This window comes from Elaeis guineensis, chromosome 4 (assembly GCF_000442705.2).
Source record: "Elaeis guineensis isolate ETL-2024a chromosome 4, EG11, whole genome shotgun sequence".
In the NCBI taxonomy this organism is placed as follows: Eukaryota; Viridiplantae; Streptophyta; class Magnoliopsida; order Arecales; family Arecaceae; genus Elaeis; species Elaeis guineensis.
The window spans coordinates 140,030,726-140,053,421 of NC_025996.2; the positions used below are offsets into that span (position 1 = coordinate 140,030,726).

General features: G+C 37.1%; 1 protein-coding gene and 1 pseudogene across 1 annotated transcript; both read right to left on the reverse strand.

The window, feature by feature from the left end:
- Positions 1–4,031: 4,031 nt before the first annotated feature.
- Positions 4,032–5,312, reverse strand: LOC105060851 (aspartic proteinase CDR1-like). The gene has a single exon (XM_010944703.2). The coding sequence runs from the start codon at positions 5,310–5,312 to the stop codon at positions 4,032–4,034; it is 1,281 nt and encodes a 426-aa protein (XP_010943005.2).
- A 3,490-nt stretch (positions 5,313–8,802) lies between these two features.
- On the reverse strand, positions 8,803–9,787 carry LOC140857424 (aspartic proteinase CDR1-like; annotated as a pseudogene).
- Positions 9,788–22,696: the final 12,909 nt, after the last annotated feature.

Genomic DNA, 22,696 nt, shown 5'->3' on the forward strand with positions numbered 1-22,696 from the left:
GGCCAGACACTTGTGTAGTGAAGAGAGAGCCTCTTCTCTTTCAGATCCAGTTTTGAAGAAAGAGATTGCGAAACAGGTATGTAATTTGATCATAATCTGAATTTCAGCATATATCAATTTCAGCATATGAAGTAGATCATGTGGTCTTATATTTTTATGCATGCAAAATTAAGATTAAAATTATTTTAATCTTATTCTCAGCTGTGATATTTAAAAAATAAAATTTTTGAAATATATATGCATGCATTAAACCCCAAAATTTAATAATATTTACTTCTACAGTTCTTCTTAAAGTTCTATAAAACCCTACTATCTTGTTATTATTTTAGAAATTCGAATTTATTAATCATTTTAAAAATTGAATACAACTTTACCCAAAGATCCTTGATGATTTGACATCCGACTCAACCTATTCTACTCAGTAGTTGAATTGGAGTTAATATTTATCTTTGATTGCAATAACGATGTGCCATCAATGTAGATCTTGTGACTGCTGCCCGAGTAAAGCAACTTATTAATGCTTACAAAAAGTTTGTATTGCTAATGATATGAGAAGAGTGATTGAGCCCTTTGATTAAAGACTTGAATTCAAGTCAGAAAGCTAGGATAAGCCAATTATTAAAGAAATTTTCAAACTTGTTCGATGAGGTGATGGGGCTGCCAACCAAAAGAGCAATTGAACATGAAATTCAATTGGCTAGTGATGCACTTAATTTGGATTCTATCATCAAGAAATAGATCACGGAGCTACTCGACCAAGGCATGATCAAGCCTAGCAATTCATCATGCAGATCTCTTTTGGTTCTAGTGCCAAGATGGAGCATGTGCATTGATTATCATGCCTTGAACAAGATAACTATAAAATATAGGTATCCTCTACCTCGAACTGATGATCTATTAGACCAACTCAAACATACATATCATTTTACCAAGCTGGATTTGAAATCTGGGTGCCATCAAGTTCAGGTCCATGAAGAAGACACTTGGAAGACAACTTTCAAAATGATCTAGGATTTGTTCGAGTGGCTGGTTATGCCTTTTGGTCTATGTAATGTCCCTACTACTTAATTTTATGAGGTTGATGAATGAGGCACTGCAGCTCATCTTTGAAGACTTTATGATTGTATACCTTGATGATATCTAAGTTATAGCAACACATGAAAAGAATATGTCATACACATCATGAAGGTCCTAAAGGTGTTGCAGGAAAATTAGATGAGGTTAAACCTCAAGAATTGCAAGATCAGCAAGCATTCTTTGCTGTACTTAGACATCATGGTTGGTGGAGGTGTGCTAAAGTCGATCTAGAAAAGATGATAGTCATCGAAAATTGGTCCAGACCCAGGATGGTAACTCAAGTGAGGAATGTCATGGGTACGTGCTTATATGTCAGAAAATTTATCAAATATTTTTTAGTATTGCAACACCTCTATAGTTTGACAAGAGCCAACTAAAAGTTTGAACGGTTGAAGAATCATGAAAATATCTTTTAACTTCTAAAGAACAAGATTTGTGAAGCATCTATCTTAGCACTACCAAATCTAAAAAGGGCCATCAAGATTGAGGCTGATACATTAGATTATGTATTGGAAGCAATTCCAATGCAAGATAGGAAACCAGTAGCATATCACTCAGAGATATTCCAGGGATCGTAGCTAAATTATTTGACATATCATGAAGAGCCATATGCCTTACATTAGGCTGTGAAATATTGGCAATCATATCTATTAGACAAAGAAATAATTATGCATACAGATCACAAACCACTTTAATTTCTTCATACTTGGTCAAAGCTGCAATAGGCTCGATATATGAAATGGATATCTTATTTGCAGTAATTCAACTTGGTGATCAAATACAAGAATGAGGCCGTGAACACATTAGTTGATCTATTGTCCTGACCTCCAACAATAATTTGGTCTCCCATATATTGATTACAATGCACATTTAGCCACTCTATCATGAAGAGCACAAAGATCTCTATGCATCAGACTGGGACTTCCCAGAAGAGTTGGAGAAATTGATGAAAGCATGCTAATAGAATTCAGTTTGAAAGAGGTATTACTATGTAAAGGAGTATGTTTATGTATCCTCATATTGCTGATAGAGTACATTGGATTCGAGAGACTCACGCTTCAAAGGTTACATGACACTTTAGAGTATAGAAGACTTTATTGAATTTAGAAAGATATGTCTATTGGCTGAAGATCTACAAGATGTGGCATAATTCATTACGGGCTATGTATCATGCAGTGCATAAAAGTCCTCCAATAGGAAGCTAGGACTTTATATACCTCTATCAGCACCTAGCATATCTTGGGAGAGCATTTCGATGGATTTCATGGAGGTTTTACCAAGGACAAGGCATGGCCATGACTACTTATTTGTGGTGGTGGTTGATTGGTTTAATAAGATGGTATATTTCTCTTGTAAGATGCTGGTGATCAGAGAAAAAGCAACTCGATTGTTCTTTCAATAGGTATGGAAAAATTTTTGGGCTATATTCTTTGATAATTTCAGATCAAGATGTTACTTTCTAAGTCATTTTTGAAGATCTTTATAAGAGATGATGGATACTAAATTGAAGCAGAGTACTGCCTTACACCAATAGATAGACAGTCAAATTGAGGTCATGAATTGTACCATGATACATCTCCTTCAGAAATATAGTTCCAAACATCCAAAAATTTGGGATAATAGCTTGTCATACCTCCAGTTTGCTCATAGTCAATCTGTCCATAATTCAACTCAAAAATTGTCATTTGAAGTTTGTTTGGGCTATTTAGCTCAGAGTCCTTTTGACCTACAATTTATTATTGGTTCTACACCATAGGATTGTAAAGAGGAAGGAGACCAAGCACGAGCTCAAACATTTTTTAAGAATATTAGAAAAGTATAATAAAAAGTTAAAGTGCAACTACAGAAAACATAACAATAATATAAGGATCGCCATGATAAACATCAGGTGGAGTGTAGTTTCCAAGAGGAGGAGCTAGTTTGGCTCTACCTAGGGAAAGAAGTTAAAGGGTGAAGGAAGACAACTAAAGACAATTCGATGTAATCCCTTCAAATTCTAAAGAAGAAAGGGAAGAATGCCTTCTAGCTGGATCTACTACCATATATAGAGCTGTATTCAATAATCAATGCTGAAAATTTGAAGTTATGTTAGCCTTCCATATTAGATGAAGATCAAGAAATAGTGCAACCGATTATGAATGACTTATTGCTAAAGTAGGAATAACTATTGAAAGAAGATTGTATCGTCAAGAAGAAGGTTACAGAAATGAGATGCGATATGATCAACTCTTTTTTCAGATTGTCAATAAGTCCAACTTCTGAGTAAAGCTAGGTGGTTCAACCATGAGATAGGGAAGGAGGTATTTTTTTTTTTTCACTTTCTAGTGGTAGCTAAATCTCCTAAACATGGGAGCCTTGATCTATGAGGATATTTAAACTCGATATAGACCATTTTGACCACTACAGATTAGGCTAGATAGGATCTAGGAGTGAGATCTATCATATCTGGAAACTAAATCATAAATCAAATTTCAAGAGTTATAACTTGGTCATTCGATATTCAATTTCGATGATTTTTTTTAAAAATAAAATTGAACAGTTTGTTAATATCCACAATATCCCCACCAAAGGGACGGCACTCCGAGTGATCGGACAAAAATTCGTTAGTCTGAAGTCCCAAAATGGACTGGTCAACTTAAAAATTCCTTCTTTCGGTGATAGAAGATAGAGTTGTTATAAAAATCGAGATCTACATCCCAAAGAGTTATAATTTTTTTAGATTATTTTTACTGGATACATTTATTTTATGTGATAATATCTCATTAGAATTAGAAGAGAAATTCGATCCAAGTTACGTAGGAACGAACCTCCTTATTATAAATAAAGAATATGTATCTTATTTTTAATCAATAAAAAAAGATTTAAATTTTTTTTTAATTTTTTTAATATTTTATTCAAATTAATTATGAGTAAACGAAAAGTTTCCTTTTCCTCGATCAGATCACTGGAACCCTTCAAAAGTAGGCGCAATTAACGCCAGCAATGGAGATCTTCCGGTTGTCAAGATCATAGCCGACGTGAAAGTTGACCTGAGCACGGTTGCCAATGACCCCAGGTTGGTCGGCATCGCCGCTTGAGATGATAGCCAGGCACGCAGTATTCGCGTCCAAAAACATGAACACGTGGCCGACGTCCAACGTCAGAGATACCCCATCGAATTCGAACGTGATAATCGGGTAACGTACATTGCGATTGCTTCTGATATCGAAGCATAGACTTAACTCGGGACGTTGGACCGTCGGGAGCTTCATGATATTCTTCACCCCAGCCTCCAATGATTGCACCAGGTCCGAATCGAGCATCGTGAGTGCCGCGCCCGTGTCGAGCATAACATGCCTGCTATTCACGGGGATGCTCTGGCCATTAAGGGTAAGGCTTCTGAGAGGAACATAGTAGAAGCTGGGTATTGGACCGTTGATAAGAGGCATGGACACGGCATTCGGGGCGGAGACTACCGCATTGGCACCGAAGCTTATGTGGCTCGAGCCTGCATCTCTGAAGGGAGGAACCAAGCAGTAGGAGAATTTCTTACCCACGATGGTGCCCAGCTGGGATGCTAATGAGTCATCTCCGCGGCCGAGGCCGACAAGCGCGACGGTGTCCGTGGCGACGGTCATTTGGGTAAAGTGCGAGCATCCGAATACCACGTTGAGGATGGGGACTTCATAGCCAGGGGTGGTGTCGAAGGTGAAGGTTTCGGTTGCAAGAAAGCCAGAAGTGTACGATCCATCCGCATACGGAAGCGTGTAGTCGCACGTGGTGTGGCCTTTCCCGCAGCTGTGAATGGGGAAATCGGCGCAGGCGTTGTCCCCGCATGAGAAGCGGTGGTACGTGGAAGAGCTTTTAGGCTCGAAGGTTGGGTGGCAGCCTATGCAGGGGTTGCAGTTGACCCAGGTTAGGTCGCTGCCGGTGTCAATCACGGCGAAGATCTTATGGGCCGGCGTGCCGACGTTGACTTCTATCAGGTAGTCCCCGATGGGGTTGGGGAAGAGCCGGGAGTGGTAAGTGTCATCGGAGAAGACACGGCGAAGGTGGTCGGCGCGGGCGATAGAGCGGCGGGCGGCCTCGCGGAGCTGCTCAGGGAGAGTTTTCGAAGGGTCGTAGAGTGGGGACTTTGGAGAGTCACGGTGGATGAGCTCCACGCTAAAGCCTTGCTTGGCCGAGGCAAGGAGAGGGAGGAGAAGGAGGAGGATGAGAGAGAGGAGGAAGGAGAGAGTGAAAGAAGAGGATGCCATTGTCTGATTTCTAGATGTGTTAATTGGTAGAGTGGTTGGTGCGCTGGTGCTGTATTTAACGGGTGTGAAGGGATATCGGAAGGCGAAATAGTTCGCCAAAGATGCGCTAAGGATGCGGTGGCTGCATGCAGTGAAACTGTACGTTATAATTTCAGATTTACTCTAATGTGTTATCGGGAATATCGGAGACGGTATAGGAGGAAGGTTGAAGGCCTAGTGAGGGAAAGATGTTATTGGGGTAATCAAATTTGGTATTTTCACTTTACAAAAATAAAATGAAAACATAAGTATTGGCTATTATGCAAAGACCGAAAGATAAGAACACATTTGAGAGTAGCAACGGGAGATAGATTGATATATCTATATGCCATAATAGAATATTTCAAAGTAGCCACCTCATATCTCATTTCATAATAGTATATTCATAAATTTCATAACGAGGGTTAGCATTTCATAATAGCAGAAATGTCCCAGAACTAATTTTCAAAATTAACTTGAATTCAAATGGAAGCAAACTTTCAATCCTAATTGGATTTGGATGTGGATCTAGCATAGTTATATCCAACCCATTAATCTTTTACAAAATCATAATCTAACTAGAAATTAAAATGCTATAAATTAGAGCTAGAAATAAAATAATGACATACATCATGCATTATATAGAGGATAAAAGAGTATCATGAAACTTGAATACAAGTTTTTTGTTAGATTCATGAAATAAATCTTAGGGTTTTCAGGTCATCCACTATCCTAATGCATCATATATAGGAAAACTCGTATACAGCGGATCCAAGTGGCCAACAGTGAGTCCATCATCAAGCTTCAACCCCTTTAATATCCCTAATCCCATGGCCAAAAAACAAAAAAAAAATCACTTACAAATAATAATGGAAATCAAAAGAATTCGAGTAAATATTAAAGAATCCAAGTGTAAAGCTATCATTTTGCCAAATACATGAAGACTCCAAGTACCAATAAGATGTGCTCTATATGTTAAATTCAACAAAATGGCATGTTCAGTGCCATCTTTTATTGAATAAAGAAAAAGAAAAAAAAAGAAGGAAAGTGAATTGGATTCGCAGGAATTAGTGTCCAACCAATTTTTTTGTCAATTTATTAGAGGAAACAAAGCAAATAACCTAAGTTAATCTTGCTTTAAATGATACAATGCTTTAACCAATTTGCATCCTTTCTTTTAATTTTGAGAAACAATAATATCTAGTTGTTCCATATAGATCTCCTCATCAAGATGGCTATTTGAAAATTCTAGACAAATTACAGAAATACCTCTTAAATTTACACTAATCTCAAAGACATTCTCTTAACTTTAAAAGTGTCAAACAAGTCTCTTAAGTTTCCAAACTATTCCAAACTAATCTTTGGACCCCCCCCCCCCCAATCAACAGAGGACATTAGTCTGCCATTTCCATTGATAAAAATACTCTCTTTTTTAGCCTATTCCAACTTTAAGATCTGTGTAGAGGATAACTAAACCAGATCATCTATATGGCCACTTTGAGATCAATCTAGTGAATGAATATTCAGATGATCATGTGGTTGCTTTGAGATCCATGCAAGTGGATAAATATTTAGATCATCCATCACATAGATCTCAAAATCCTCCAAACTTATTTATTCATCAATCTATGCAAATCTTAAAGAGACCAATGAATGATCAGGATCATCCATCCACCTGCATAGATCTCTAAGCAATAATGAAAGATCTAGATTATTAATCTTCCTGCACAAATCTCAAAGCAATCGCATTGATGATCAGGATTTTTTATTGTTTGACATAGATCTCAAAGCAATTAGTGGATGATTAGGATGATTCATCCACTTGTACATATCTCAAAGCAACTATGTATGATGCAGATATTTATCCAGTTGCATATATCTCAAAACAACCATGAATGATCTAGATATTTATTTTTATACACCAATATTAAAGCAACCATAAATGATCCAGATATTCTTCTATCTATATAGATCTCAAAGCAACTATAGATAATTCAAATGTTCATCTATCTGTACATATCTCAAAGTAGTCATGGATGATCTAATTATTCATCCATCTGTATGGATCTTAAAACACCTGCTGATGATCTAGATGTCCATCCTCCTACATAGATATTCAATTCATCTGTGTGATCACAGTGAAAATGCAACTATGGCTGATTCAAATATTCATCTATATGCACATATCTCAAAATAGATATGAATGATCTAAATATTCATCCATCTATATAGATCTCAAAGCACTTTCTAATGATTCAGATATTCATCCACATACATAAATATTCAATTCATCTGTGTGATCACAGGGAAAAGGCTCAAATATTGGGGCTAAAATAATGTATCATTTTTGTATGAAGATCATTAACTGCAAGTCAAATTTGAGAGGAGCTGATCAACTAATTTTAAATGAACTTGGGAGTAGAAGGATATTAGTGAGGTAGAGAGAGAGAGAGGAAATAGAATGGATCCTATAGGAGGGGTGGGGTATAAGGATGGCAATAAGTCAGGTGTGCATCGAGTAGGCCATTACCCATAGCTTCTCCATACTTGCCTCATGACAGGGTAGGACGAGTAGAGTCTGAGGGATAGTAAGGCTGGTAGAGTTAGATAGATTTGGTCTAGTGAAGCTAAACAAGTCAAAATTATATATATCGAAGTTGAGTTCAAGATAGGTTTACTATCACCCATACCTATCTAGGATTCACTACAAGTTAGGTAAAACTTGCATCATTAGGCTCTGGTAAGGTTGGGTCAGGTACCTAATAGGCCAAAGTAATTAGATTCCCACCTCTAGTAGGGGATCGAATATATTCTTTGGGGCATTGGCCAATGTGTGATGTTTGCATAGGCTGCACAAAGAAAGTGCTGGGAGAATTAATCCTTGTCTTTTACAAAGGATCTAGATGGTTCAAATGGTTGATCAAGATTTTGGCACTCGCTATAGCTCTACCTGATAGAAAAATTTCACATAAATCTGATCCTACCACTAACTAAACTACCCGACTTTCTTGTATCCATTAGGTTGGCCTTTACAGCCAAACATAGCTATATTCTTAAGCTAAAAGAAGAAATGAAGATTTTTAATTAAAAACATATTTAGTTCTTAGTTTTCTAGAAAAAGTTTAATTTCTTTCTTAGAAAATGATAGATTTTTAAGAGTTCGACAACTCTATCGTTGGATGTAAGTATAAAATATATACATTTAATTATTAAATTTTCAAAACATATTTATTTAAAATATCACATCTCGTGCTTGACTTAGAAATAGAACTATCCATGAAAAGAGCTATTTTCCTGCATAGACAAATTAATCTGATTTATTTTTTGCAAAATTGATAAGTGAGTGATTTTTTATGCAAAATCTACAAGGAAAAATTATTTATATATTTTAGACAAAAAAATTTATATGTGTTTCATGCATTGTTTCATGCATGCAGATATGAATCTTTGTTTTGTATATATAAGGATTCTTCTATTGGGAAGAGATGGTGTCTATTCTTTTTATCTTTAAAATTAATAATTGAGCATTCAGGAAGTCGACTATGACCTCCCCACTATTCACCGGATACTATCGTTGTCCACGCCGAGGCTTTGGAGAGAAACGGTGTAGAAGGTGTCTTGCAGACCAGGGATGAGAGGAATGGATACCGCATTCCGACCCGAAACTACCGCCTCGGCACCAAAGCTAATCGTGCTGGAGACGGAATTTTTGGTATAAGGAACCAAGCAGTAGGAGAATTTCTTTTCAATGACGGAGCCCAGCTGGGATACGAGAGACAGAGGACCGCCGCCGAGGCCGACAAGGCCCGCGGTTTTGTTGTTGAAGGCACCCTGGCTAACATGCGAGCAACCGAACAACACCTTGGGGACTTTGACCGAGCGGCTGCGGGCGACGTCGAAGGTGAAGGTCTCGGATGCAAGATTGCCAGAGGTGTGCGATCTATCTTCATAGGTGTAGGTGTACTGGCACGTGGAGCCGTCGGTCGAGCAGCTCTGCTCGGGGAGATTGGAGCAGGCGCTGGTCTGGCAGGAGATGTCGCGTAGGTTGTAGAACTTTCGGGATCGAAGAAGGGATCTTCCTGCGGGTAGCAGTCTGTGCAGGGCTTGCAGTTGGTCCAGGTAAGGTCGCTGCCGGTGTCGGCGATGGCGAAGATCTTGTTGGCCGGCGTGCCGACGTTGACCTCCATGAGATAGGACCCGGTGTCAGGGACGACAGGGGATAGGTAAGTGCCACCGGAGGCAGCCACGGAGAAGGCACGGCGGAGGTGTTCGGCCCGGGCGATGGAGCGGCGGGCATCCTCGCGGACCCGGTCGGAGAGAGTTCTCGAAGGGTCGTGGAGAGGGGATTTTGGAGAGTCACGGTGGATGAGCTCGACGCTGAAGCCTCCCTTGGCCGAGACAAGGAGAGGTAGGAGAAGGAGGAGGAAGGAGGAGAGAGCAAAAGAAGTGGAAGCCATCGTCTGGTTTCTGGATCTGTTGGTTGGGTTGGTGCAGTGGTGGAGTATATTTATAGTTGGGGAAAATGAAAGGGTGTGGAGGGATATCAGAAGGTGAAAGGATTCGCCGGAGATTCAGGGGCTGCATGCCATCAAAATGGACGTTCTTCGATCATCCTGGATATTATGCAAAAATAAAATGAAAACATTAATATATATATGATTGCTGTGCAATGATAGAAAGATATCCAGAGCATTTCATAGTTGCCTTAAACGCCATGTTGGTATATCTGCATGGCGGTGTAGTCTATCTTATATTACCGTAGCAAGTGATAGCATTTTTAGGAAAGTTCCCATAACCTAACTTTTCAAATTTTAAATTAAAATGCAGCTTCAGCCATCAACCAAACTTTCAATTTTAATTGGCTTGGATGTGGATCTAGCAGCATAATTATATCCAGCCCATTAATTTTATATACAATTACGATCTAATCTGAAATTAAAATTCAATAAATTAGGGCTTGAGAAAAAACAATGATATATGTATGCATTAAATAAAGAATATCAGTGTCATGCTCTTGATCTGAAATTGCGAGCCGAAGGTCATGGCAACCGCTGTATACTCATAAGAAACTCTCCTCATAAGCATGCAAGGCATCTTATCATGCTATCATAAAATAACAACGGAATAATTAGTCAATAATTTAAATCCAAAATATAACAATCCAAATTTTAACTTTAATATCTCAATAAATATAATAATATTCGATAGGCTTTCCATCAAATTCAATAAGATTTTCAATCTAAAATAAAAGTATAGAGGTTCTACTTTTAATTACTCTTCCATTCATATCTTGTATCATTTTAATTCTTCAACATCTGTAAAAACAATAAAATAGAAGATAATGAGCTAGACAGTCCAATAAGCAATGATTACTTTCAATAGATTTCATCAGACATTAAAGTAAATAATTATTTATAGAAAATAAGCATATAGAGTTCATCAATTTGAAATCAATTTTGATTATTCAATATAGTTTATACTAAATTCACTTCTTTTTCAAAAATTCGAGCTTCTTTTAAGATTTCAATTTCTTTCATTCTTAAGTTTTTTCATCAACTATGAGTTATGATCATATTTTTGTGGTAGAGTCATAACACCACATATCATCTTGCGGTGAGCTACGAATCATCTGGCAGTAAAGTCCTTCAGAACCGCTGGTCTTGCTGGCGGTTTGTCGCTGATCTTGCTGGTGACATGTCTCTGTTCTCACTGGCAATATAAATCTTCAGGATAAATCAATTGCCAACATATTTGGCCCCATTGACGGGGTCCTTTATATAGTCAAGTTGTCAATTCATATTATTCTTATATCAAAATTCTTCATAAATCATGTTTCTTATTCTAATTCGATAAAAAAATATATAATCATGTGGTATCAAAATCAATCAATATAATACATAACAAAATCAATATGTTCAATCATGCTTCATCATAATATTTTAAAATAAGATATTTTCATAACAAAATATCATTCATCTAATTCATATATTATTTCATAAATCATATCAGAAAAATATATTACACATTATCGATAAATCTAGAAAAAATAAAGTATTACTTACCTTATAAGCATTTCAATAAATCTATATAATTCTGTAAATATCTTTTTAAAATCTTCAGTTCATAGATCATATCACAATATTCGATTATTAGGTATCAACGATCCCTATACAAGATCAAGTCCAATAATTAAAAAAATATGAATATGATATTCAGTGGTTTAGATTGATTCGATCATCTGATTTCATGTGATCAAAATTTAATTAAGACATAGATAATCCAAAGTTTGACTACTAGATCAAATCAGATTTCAAAGTGATAGGGTTGAGATTCTTTCATTGAGTTCATAAATCAAGTAGAGAGAAAAATTCAGAGGAGAGAAAAACTATGAAGATAAGTCTGGACTAATCAAGCGATATGGTTCGATAAATCAAATCGATCATATCAAGATAATTTAATTAAATCATACTAAAATTACTATATAGATAATTTAATTGAATCATGGGTGATAAAATCTAATGGTATCTGGTCTGACCAAGGTAGATGCTAGTATACCATCCGACTATCACAGATCAAAATCCTTCAGTAGAATCATTTAAATTCATTATCAATCTTTTCAAAGATGTAGAAAATCTTAGGAGAAAAATAATGTAGAGAAATAATTCCTAGAGAGAGCAAATTTTAGAGAAAGAAAGTGAAGAGAGAAACTAGAGAGAAAAAGAGGAAAGATAAAGGACAGGAGAGAGAGTTTTTTTATATTTTTTTTCTTTTTTTTCTTTCTTTTCTTTTCTTTTTTCTCTTTCTTCTTTCTTTTTTTTTCTCTTGTTATTTTTTTCTCACGGGAAAGCAGAGGACCATGCGTCCTCTTCCTTCTTTTTCTCGCTTTGCAGAACAGGAGAGCTCTTGCTCCCCTTGTTTTCGATAAGAAGAACCCCCCTCCCAACCTACAACTATCGTGGTCGGAGGGGCAACTCCTGGCGACCCTCGATTGGCCAAGTCCGATGACCGGCAGTGGCCAAACGGCACTGAAAATCAAAAATAGCCATGGAAGAAACAGGGGAAACCAAAAATCAGACTTTTTTAGGAATTTTCAACAATTGTTCATCCCGAATTCATGATTTCAGGACTCAAAAGGATGTGGCGGAAGATCAGATCACAAGCTAAGGGATTTTTATCTGATTCTCAGTGATGCTCAACCCATGATTCATCGAACACAGTGATGACAATCCGAAACAAAAGAGATGAATAGAGAGAGAAAGATGGCAAGAGAGAAAAGGAGCTCGGCTATGGGTGGTTGTTGGAGCTAGAGGGGTTCAAAAGGGAGGTTTGGCTCCTCTTTAAAGAGTTCTGGGGGAGGAGTTTGAGTCCTCCCCAAAATCCTTTTCTATGGGCGATGAAGACTTCACAGAAGAGGACTTCCCAGTGGAAGACCAATATTAGTGCACGTGTTGGTCCAAATTTCTTCTTTTTTTTTTGCTTTGATACTAGTGCTGGGTATTATATTCTTTTCTCCTAAAAAAAAATTTCATCTTCAAAATTTTTCTTGCTTAAGTCTTCAAAAATTCTTACTTGAGATTTATGATTAAAATCTCACCCATAAATATTTTAATATTCTAATTTTTGATGCAAATTCATTCTTAAATCATTTCATAAGGAAAAAATCAATATATCAAGTATTGATCTGAAACAGAACCATTCATTTTCTTATGATCAAAATCAACATTTCAATTCTAAATAAGAATATCAAAAGTCTCACCAAAAATACTTAACTGTTCATGATTTGATCAATTTATCATAAGATCATAAACAATTTTTACCATATCCTCCATCGATAAATATTTGAGTTTAAAAATCTAAGATCAAAATCAATGTTTGATAAACAATCTCAATTTTTTTAATAAATAGAGAATTATAAAATTCAATTCTAGGATAAAAAAATTTATCTCTAAATATTCTAAATCTAAAATCAAAAATTAAGGGTCTACTCATTTTAGAATTAGGATGCTAAAGATTTTCTTAGCATAGTAGATGAAAGTACTACTTTTGAAAATCACATTAACGATATCTAAAATAATTTAAAATTTTAAAAATATTATTTTTTCTAATATCAGTAATTTTTTTATATCAAATCATATCATCTATCAGAATTTTTTAACTCAAAGAATCAATATTTCTGACTTACTCAAAATAATCCAGATCACCATGCTTCCACTGCACACTCTGTTCTAACAATCAAAATTTCTTAGGTTCACAAAAAAAATTTTGATCAAATTATTTTTCTATCTTATCAATAAAAAAGATCTAAAATCTTAAATTTCAATTGAAGCCAAACATTAACTTCTGATTCTCATTCCTACTTTTGCTGGTGTACAATAATCTTGATTAATCCTTAAGTCCTATATCACATTCAAAACCATCGTATAGGTCTACTATAATCCAATATGAATCAAATCTTAATTCTCATATTAATTTAATTAAAAAATTTTAAATCAAAATCTTATAAGTCAAATCAATAAGAAAATCCTTCGATGTTCCACCAAGTTAGGACATAATCAAAATATATAAAAATTTTAAATCATGATCTTTTCTAAAATTTCTATCATCAAAATCCTTAATATCTATCAAGTATTCTTTCATAACAATCAAATAAACCTCAAAAAAATTAAATCTCCACTTAATAGTAGATTCAATTAGGGACCTCATTAACAAAAGTAAAGGAACTCCATATCAATTTCTAAATCTAAAATTTTAAATTATAAATTCACATGGATCCTATAATCTCGAATAAATATAAATTGGATCTTTTATCTTAATCCAAAGGTAGCAGTTTTTCATTAACAACCTCAACAATAAGAAATAGACTTCTTTGCAATATCTTCAAATATGTATTCATTCTAATATACCACTTTATATATGATCCATATATCAAGTTCAATTTTGATAAATATTCTAATCAAGTATCAAAAAAAGGCTTTCTTAGTCTATCCTAAAATAATATTTTTTTCATCAAATCTTTATCTTGTCAATAATAGTCAACTTCTCAACTAGAAGTAATATCATAGTATTATTCTCACATCGAATTTGAGCTTATGGTTCACTTGAACAATCAATGATCAAATTAATAACCACAATGTATAATAAAATTTCATGTCAATCCTTTTATAATTACTTTCGATCAAAATCTAATTAATCATATCATGATCTATAGATCATCTATCATATTTCAAACTCTATGTGTCATAATCTCTTATGGTCCTTTCATAGATAATCTCAATGTTTAACCAAAAATCATAAAGATTTCTGACACTATATCATCATAGATCTACATCAGAATGACCTTAGTATCTATCCACTTACACTCGTCCTATATTTGATTCTATATATCATAGTTCATCCACTAATACTCTGATACCACTTTAATTGTCACACTCCTAACCCAAGATCACTAGCCGAAGGTTATGGCAACCATCGCATACTCATAAGAAACTCTCCCTATAAGCATGCAAGGCATCTTATCATGCTATCATAAAATAATAATAAAATAATTAATCAATAATTTAAATCTAAAACATAACAATCCAAACTTTAATTTTAAAATCTCAATAAATATAATAATATTTAATAGGTCTTATATTAAATTCAATAAGACTTTCAATCTAAAATAAAAGTATGGAGATTCTTCTTCTAATCACTCTTCCATTCATATCTTGTATCATCTTAATTCCTCAACATTTGTAAAAACAGTAAAATAGGAGGTAATGAGCTAGACACCCAGTAAATAATGATCACTTTCAATAGATTTTATCAGATATTTAAGTAAATAATCATTTATAGAAGATAAGTATATATAGTTCATCAATTTGAAATCAATTTCGATTATACAATATAGTTCATGTTAAATTCATTTTTTTTTTTAAAAATTTGAGTTTCTTTCGAGATTTTAATTTCTTTTATTCTTAAGTTTTTTTCATCAACCATGAGCTATGACCACATTTTCTTTGTGGTAGGGTCATAACACCGCGTATCATTTTGTGATGAGCTGCGAATCATCTGATAGCAAAGTCTTTCAGAATCGCTAGTCTCGCTGGCGACATAAACCCTCAGGATAAATCAATTACAACGTATTTATTCCTATTGGTGGGGTCCTTTATATAATCAGATTGTCAATTCATATTATTCTTATATCAAAATTCTTCATAAATCATGTTTCTTATTCTAATTCGATAAGAAATTATATAATTATGTAGTATCAAAATCAATTAATATAATGCATAACAAAATCAATATGTTCAATCATGCTTCATCATAATCTTTCAAAATAAGATATTTTTATAACAAAATATTATTCATCCAATTCATGCATCGTTTCACAAATCATGTCAGAAAAATATATTATAAATTATCAATAAATATAAAAAAATGATGCATTACTTATCTCATACGTATTCCAATAAATCCACATAATTCTGTAAATATCTTTTCAAAATCTTCAGTTCATAGATCATGTCACAATATTCGATTATCAGATGTCAACGATCCCTATACAAGATTAAGTCCAATAATTAAAAAAATATGAATATGATATTCAGCGGTTTAGATTGGTCCGATCATTTAATTTTATCTGATCAAAATTCAATTAGGACATAGATGATCCAAAGTTTGACTACTAGATCAAATCAGATTTCAAAGTGATAGGATCGAGATTCTTTCATTGAGTTCATAAATCAAATATAGAGAAAAATTCAGAGAAGAGAGAAACTATGAAAATAAGTCTGGACTAATCAGGCGATATGGTTCGATAAATCAAATCGATCATATCAAGATAATTTAATCAAATCATACTAAACTTACTCTATGGATAATTTAATCGAATCTTGAGTAATAAAATCTAACGATATCTAGTCTAACCAAGGTGGGTGCCAGTACACCGTCTGATTATCATAGATCAAAATCCTTCCGTAGGATCATTTAAATTCATCATCAATCTTTGCAAAGATGTAGAAAATACTAGGAGAAAAATAATGTGGAGAGATAATTTCTAGAGAGAGAGACAAATAATCTAGAGAGAAAATTTTAGAGAGAGAAAATGGAGAGAAAAATTAGAGAGAGAAAGAGAGGAAAGAGAGAGGACAGGAGAGAGAGTTATATATATATATATTTTTTTTTTTCTTTTCTTTTCTTTTTTTCTTTTCTTTTCTTCTTTTTCTTTCTTTTCTTTTCCTTTTCCTTTTTCTTCTTTCTTTTTTTTTCTTTTGTTATTTTTTTTCTCACGGGAAAGCAGAGGACCATGCGTCCTCTTCCTTCTTTTTCTCACTCTGCAGAACAGGGGAGCTCTTGCTTCCCTTGTTTCCGACAAGAAGAACCCCCCTCCCGGCCTACAACCATAGTGGCCGGAGGGGCAACTCCTAGCGACCCTCGACTGGCCGAGTCCAACGACCGGCGGTGGCCAAACGGTGCCGAAAATTCAAGAATAGCCACAGGAGAAACAGGGGAAACCAAAAATCATACTTTTCTAGGAATTTCCAGCAATTGTTCATTCCAAATTCATGATTCCGGGACTCAGAAGGATGTGGCGGAAGATCAGATCACAAGCTAAGAGAATTTTATCTGATTCTCAGTGATGCTCAGCCCATGATTCATCGAACACAGTGATGACAATCCGAAACAAAAGAGATGAATAGAGAGAGGAAGACGGCGAGAGAGAAAGGGAGCTCGGCTGTGGGTGGTTGCTGGAGCCAGAGGAGTTCAAAACGAACGTTTGGCTCTTTTTTAAAGAGTTCTGAGGAGGAGTTTGAGTCCTCCCCAAAATCCTTCTCCATGGGCGACGAAGACTTCACGGTAGAGGACTTCCCAGTGGAAGACCGATTCCCACCCAGCACGTGCTGGTCCAAATTTCTTTTTTTTTACTTTGATATCAGTGCTGGGTATTACAACCAGAGTATTGTGAAACTTGAATACAACTTGATCCTGCGGCTTACCCACTGTTTCTATGCAAAGGGTGTACAGGATTGTGGTCTGGACTCATAATCGCTTGCCGAACTCAAAAATTATGTATATTGGATTAAAGCCTACCAGCCTATTGGACCAGTTAAGGATTCAAATAAAGAGGCTCTTAATTATTTGGGTTTGGGCATCGATCTACTAGAATATATATGAATTTTGTGATACTGACTTGATCATATATTAAGTTAGGTGTCATTGAATTTTATGAATTCAACCCATATTAATCGTAAACCAAAAACTTCTTGACAATTTAATTGCTGCACAACATATAATTTTACTCTTACATCTTCAGTGTCTTATTATAAAACTTATCAGTTATAGCTTAATTTCATCTCATTTCTGAATGGCCGCACATGGAAAGGATTGAGCTTTCTGTATAATGGTACCTAACAAAGTAGACTTTATCCAGAATAAAAGCTAAGTAACACAACCTGAATTTTGATCCCATCTATACATGATCCAACCTGGATATTCTCTCTTCTAGTTCTGATTCTTAAGTGATCATAATTAAAGAATTAGTTAAAAAATATGATTAAATTATTGGTTGCATAAAATGTGAATTTTTTCAAGTAAAAGTGTTACTGTATTTTTTCAATTGAAAGTGTTACTACTTCAATAAATTTTTCATTGTAAAAAATTAAAATTTTGGATCAGGAATGAAATATTTTTATTTGAAACCGAATTATGATGCATCAAAATATATATTGATTTGATTGGCACTATAGCAAAAAAGATTTCTCCTGACTCTCATCTGCTGATGCTACGAGAAAATATTGGCGTTTAAAATACTGTACCAAAACTTATCGATGCTTTGTAAAAATGTTAGAAAAATACAATACTAATTAAATGATGCTAAGTTGCATCTTTTGTATAAGATGATGCTTATAAGCATCATTGGAGGACAAAAATAGGATCCCATTTCCTCCACTGGATATCTCCAATTTCACCATCAAAGCTTTAATTATCTTCAGTTGTTCCTCCTACTATTACTCATCTAGCCACCTCCTCTCCCAATCACGTCCATCCTCTCTAGTTTTTCTCCTCATCTTCTTCCTCTTCATTATTAGGATTTAATATCTCAAAATTCGATGCACATTGAGTCCATAGCAAGGTCTGCAACGACGAACAGAGTCCAACAAGCTCAAGATCATCTCAAACGGAGTTCGGATGATTGAGATACACTCAATTGAAGTTGGCATAAAATTCAGAGTGGTGGAGGACCGGCAGCGTTTGGTGGTAGGCCAGCGGAGCAGTGATGGCGCGGCCGTGCACAGTAGCATGTGGCTCGGGCGTGAGAACGCAGCCTAGTGCGCAGACGTGCAGGCGTGCGCGTGCGGAGCGTGGCCTAGGCCTGGGCGATTCATGTGGTGTGCGTCCCAGGCCTAGGCATACGGGCACGGGCGCGGCCCAGGCCCACATGCACACACGCATGAAAGCAGATCAGGTGATATCTTGGTCCACAATGGATCGGACGGTGCACGGGAGGGCGTGTGGACCGAGGGGGCATTTCCTCTCGATTTCTCACGATCCACTGTGGATCGGCAGCCATTTTACTTGCATTTCTCGCGCTCTACGGCTTATTTCATGGATCATATCGCAATCCGATTGTCTCTGGTGCTATCGGTCAAGATCCAAGGGTTCAGGGAGGTTTTTGGGTGTTGTGAAGAGTCCCTAATCCTATTCTTTCACGATTTTAAGCCTTTAAAAGGCTCTGATCCATGAACAGAGAGGCATGGTGGCGTGCGGCTTTGTTCAGGAGAAAAACCAATGAACACAAGTATCGTGCCGACAAAAGCAGGAGTAGAGGCTCCAAGGAGACTATTTGACAGCGGATAGCGATTGCTTCAGGAGTTTAGGTGGGTCTTCTTATAGAGAGAGTTTTTGTGAGGGAGAGCTAAGGAAGAGATTTGGTGTACGAGGGTTGAAGGTATAATCTTCTCTTGTAATTTTTATCTTTTCTTATAGTAAAGTTTGCATGCCCCGTGGAAGCGAGCTCTTTTTGACTGATCCACATATTTGATTGTTTCTATTTTATTTCTTCTTTCTTCCTGCTATGACGTGCGATATCAAAAAGGTCATGAGAGATGGTGTCCTGACTAGACATCCACCAACAGGTGGTATTAAAGAGAGACGGTAGTAGGACGCAGATTGCAGCGGTGATGAGCAAGATTGAAGATAGAGAAGACAGGATCAATCAAGATGGAGATCAACAAGCTTGATGGAAAAAGCAATTTCTCCTTGTGGTAGGCAAGGATGAAGGACGTGCTCATCCAGCAAGGGTTGATCAATGCTCTCTTGTGCGAGAAAAAACCAACCACCATGGAGGTACAGGATTGGAGACGACTACAGATGCAGATGGTGAGTACCATCTGTATGTACCTTGTGGATGAATGGTGATCCATATGCTTCGCAAAACTTATCCGACGGTACTGTGGTCGAGTTCGAAGAGTTGTACATAGTGAAATCTCTTACCAATACTTTTTTTTCTCTGGAGATAGTTCTACCAGCTACAGATGACTGAGGGATAGAGTATGCAGGAGCATCTCAGCCACTTCTAGAAGATCCTTACCAACCTCCTCAGCATTGACGAGAAAATTGAGGAGAAGACCAGAGTGCTGGTCTTGCTAGCATCGCTTCCACCTTTGTATAAATCCTTGGTGACTGCTCTTTTAATGGGGAAGAGCACCATCAAGATGGACGAAGTCACTGTGGTGATTCTCCAAAATGAGATTCTCAAGAGGAAGAACCTAGCTTCAAGCTCAGGTGGCGGCAGCTCAGCTTTGATGATTTTTGGAGGAGCAAGAGGCGGTAGATGGAGTGACAGAAGATCACGATGAGAGCGGTCCAAGTCTAGGATGAGAGACTTGAGTAAGACCAGATGTTACTGGTGTGACGAGTTAGGGCATCTAGCGAGAGATTGCTCTCAACTCAAAGATCGGACGAGGGCTACCGCAATGACGGCCAGTAGTGATTCAGAGGGTCATGTCCTAAAGATATCTGACGAGGTATCTATTTTTTCCTAGCAGTGGATTTTAGATTCTGTATGCACCTATCGTGTATGTTGTAGAGAGGAGTAGTTTGACTCCCTGAAGAGCAATGAGGGCATTATTTATTTGTCGGATGGATCGAGCTGTGCGATCAGGCATCGGGATGGTCAGTTGGAGGACACATGATGGTGCATTGAGAAGATTGGGGGAGGTCCGATATATACCCAATTTATGGCAGAATCTTATCTCACTGAGCAGACTGGATTTGAGAGGCTATAGTATAGTAGCTGGTAGAGAAATTCTAAAGGTGCTACGCAGTGATAGGATTATTCTGAAGGAAAAAAAAAAGATGAGAGGATATTACTACTTGACGGAGAGCTCAGTGTGAGGTGGAGCTTTAAGAACCAAGAAGAATCCAGAGCGAGGTGGAGCTCCAGATGGAGGTGGATCGAGCATGAGATGCGAGGCTCGAGAGGATGAGAGGCGATATCGTAAAGTGAGATTCTTATTACCGTAGGATGATATCCCGAGCATATCTTAAGTCAGAAGGAGTGTAGCATATGATGGAGATGGGATCGAACGTCCTGGCTCGACTCTCATATTTATCCATCCATGATCAGTAGGCGATTGCACCAAGGCATGGGGGCGAGGAGATTCAAAAGCTCTCAGAATCAGGAGGAGATCGAATATTGAGTCGAGATGGAGATTGTTAAGATTTGATGCCTTGCGATTCGATCCATATTGAGTCCACAGTGAGATCCGCGATGACGAACAGAGTCCAACGAGCTCAAGATCATCTCAAATAGAGTATGAATGATCGAGATACACTCAATTGAAATTGACACTAAATTTGGAGCAGTGGAGAACTGACGGCGGGAGACGGTGGGTTGACGGAGCGGCGGTGGTGCAGTCGCGAGCACGCGGCCCAACGCACGGGCGTGTGCGTGCAGAGTGCGGCCCAGCGTGCAAAGCATGGCCCAAGCCTGAGCGATGTGTGCGGTATGCAGCCCAGGCCCACGCACACGTGCGCGCGAGAGCAGATCACGTGATATCCCAATCCACGATGGATCAGGTGGTGCACGAGAGGGCATGTGGACTGAGGGGGTATTTTCCCTTGATTTCTCACTGTCCACCATGGACCGACAGTCGTTTCACTCGCGTTTCTTGCAATCTATGGCTTATTTCATGGACCATGTCGCGATCCGATGGTCTCTGACGCTGTCGGTGAAGATCTAAGGGTTCAGAAAGGTTTTTGGGTTTTGTGAGGAGTTCCTAATCCTATTCTTTCATGGTTTTAAACCTTTAAAAGGCTCTGATCTATGAACAGAGAGGCATGGAGGCGTGCGGCTTTATTCAGGAGAAAAATCAATCAACATAAGCACCGCACCGACAGGAGCAGGAGTAGAGGCTTCAGGAAGACTATGGACAGTGGACAGCGGTTGCTTCAGGAGTTCAGAGGGATCTTCCTAGAGAGATAGCTTTTGTAAGGGAGAGCTTCATGTGAGGGAGAGATTGGGTGTATGAGGGTTAAGAATATAATCTTCTCTTATAATTTTTTTCTTTTCTCATAGTGAAGTTTGCATGCCCCATGGAGGCGAGCCTTTTTTTGATTGATCCACGTATTTGATTGTTTCTGTTTTATTTTTTTTTCTTTCTGCTGCAACATGTAGTATCGAAAAAATCCTGAGAGGTGGTATCCTAGCCAGACATCCATTAACACTCGTCTGGCCAAGTTCTTAACCTCCTCATCCACTCCGAGCTCTCCATCGACAGACTCCTCTCCTGCTTCTCCTCATCGCGTCCTCCTCCTCCTCTCCTTGACACCATCAGTTTATCCTAATTATCTCTGCCTCCTCTTCTCTTGAGCCACTGGTGGATTGCCTCGGTTGTGAAATTTCTCACCAGAAAGAAGGCATTTAGTAGAAAGGTTTGATCCAATTTGTCAATTGGCCGAGCAGACTTGACATTTGGCAGGTCCATATGGCATCCTTTTTTCCTTTGGATTTTTACCCTTTTTTTATCTAAGAAAACTTTTCTTTTGTTCTTGGGAGTAGTTATGGACTAGTGCTGAAATTTGTTAGAAATTTTTATAGTTGTTTGGGGATATAATATGATGCATTTGGGCCATAAGATTTCTACTTTCAGATCTTTTGATGCATTTGGGCCATAATATTATGCATTTGGGCCATAGATCGGAGCTTCTTCCAAGCTAACCTGGGGTACATAGAAGTAGTTCTTGAAAATTTATGTAACTTTAATAGCAGAATTTCAGGTCACTAAGAAAACAAAACTAAAGCAAATGCAATCATCTTGCTAGTATATTGTATACACTCGCATTTAGAGGAATGAAGGATCTATATCCTTCATTTGTATAAT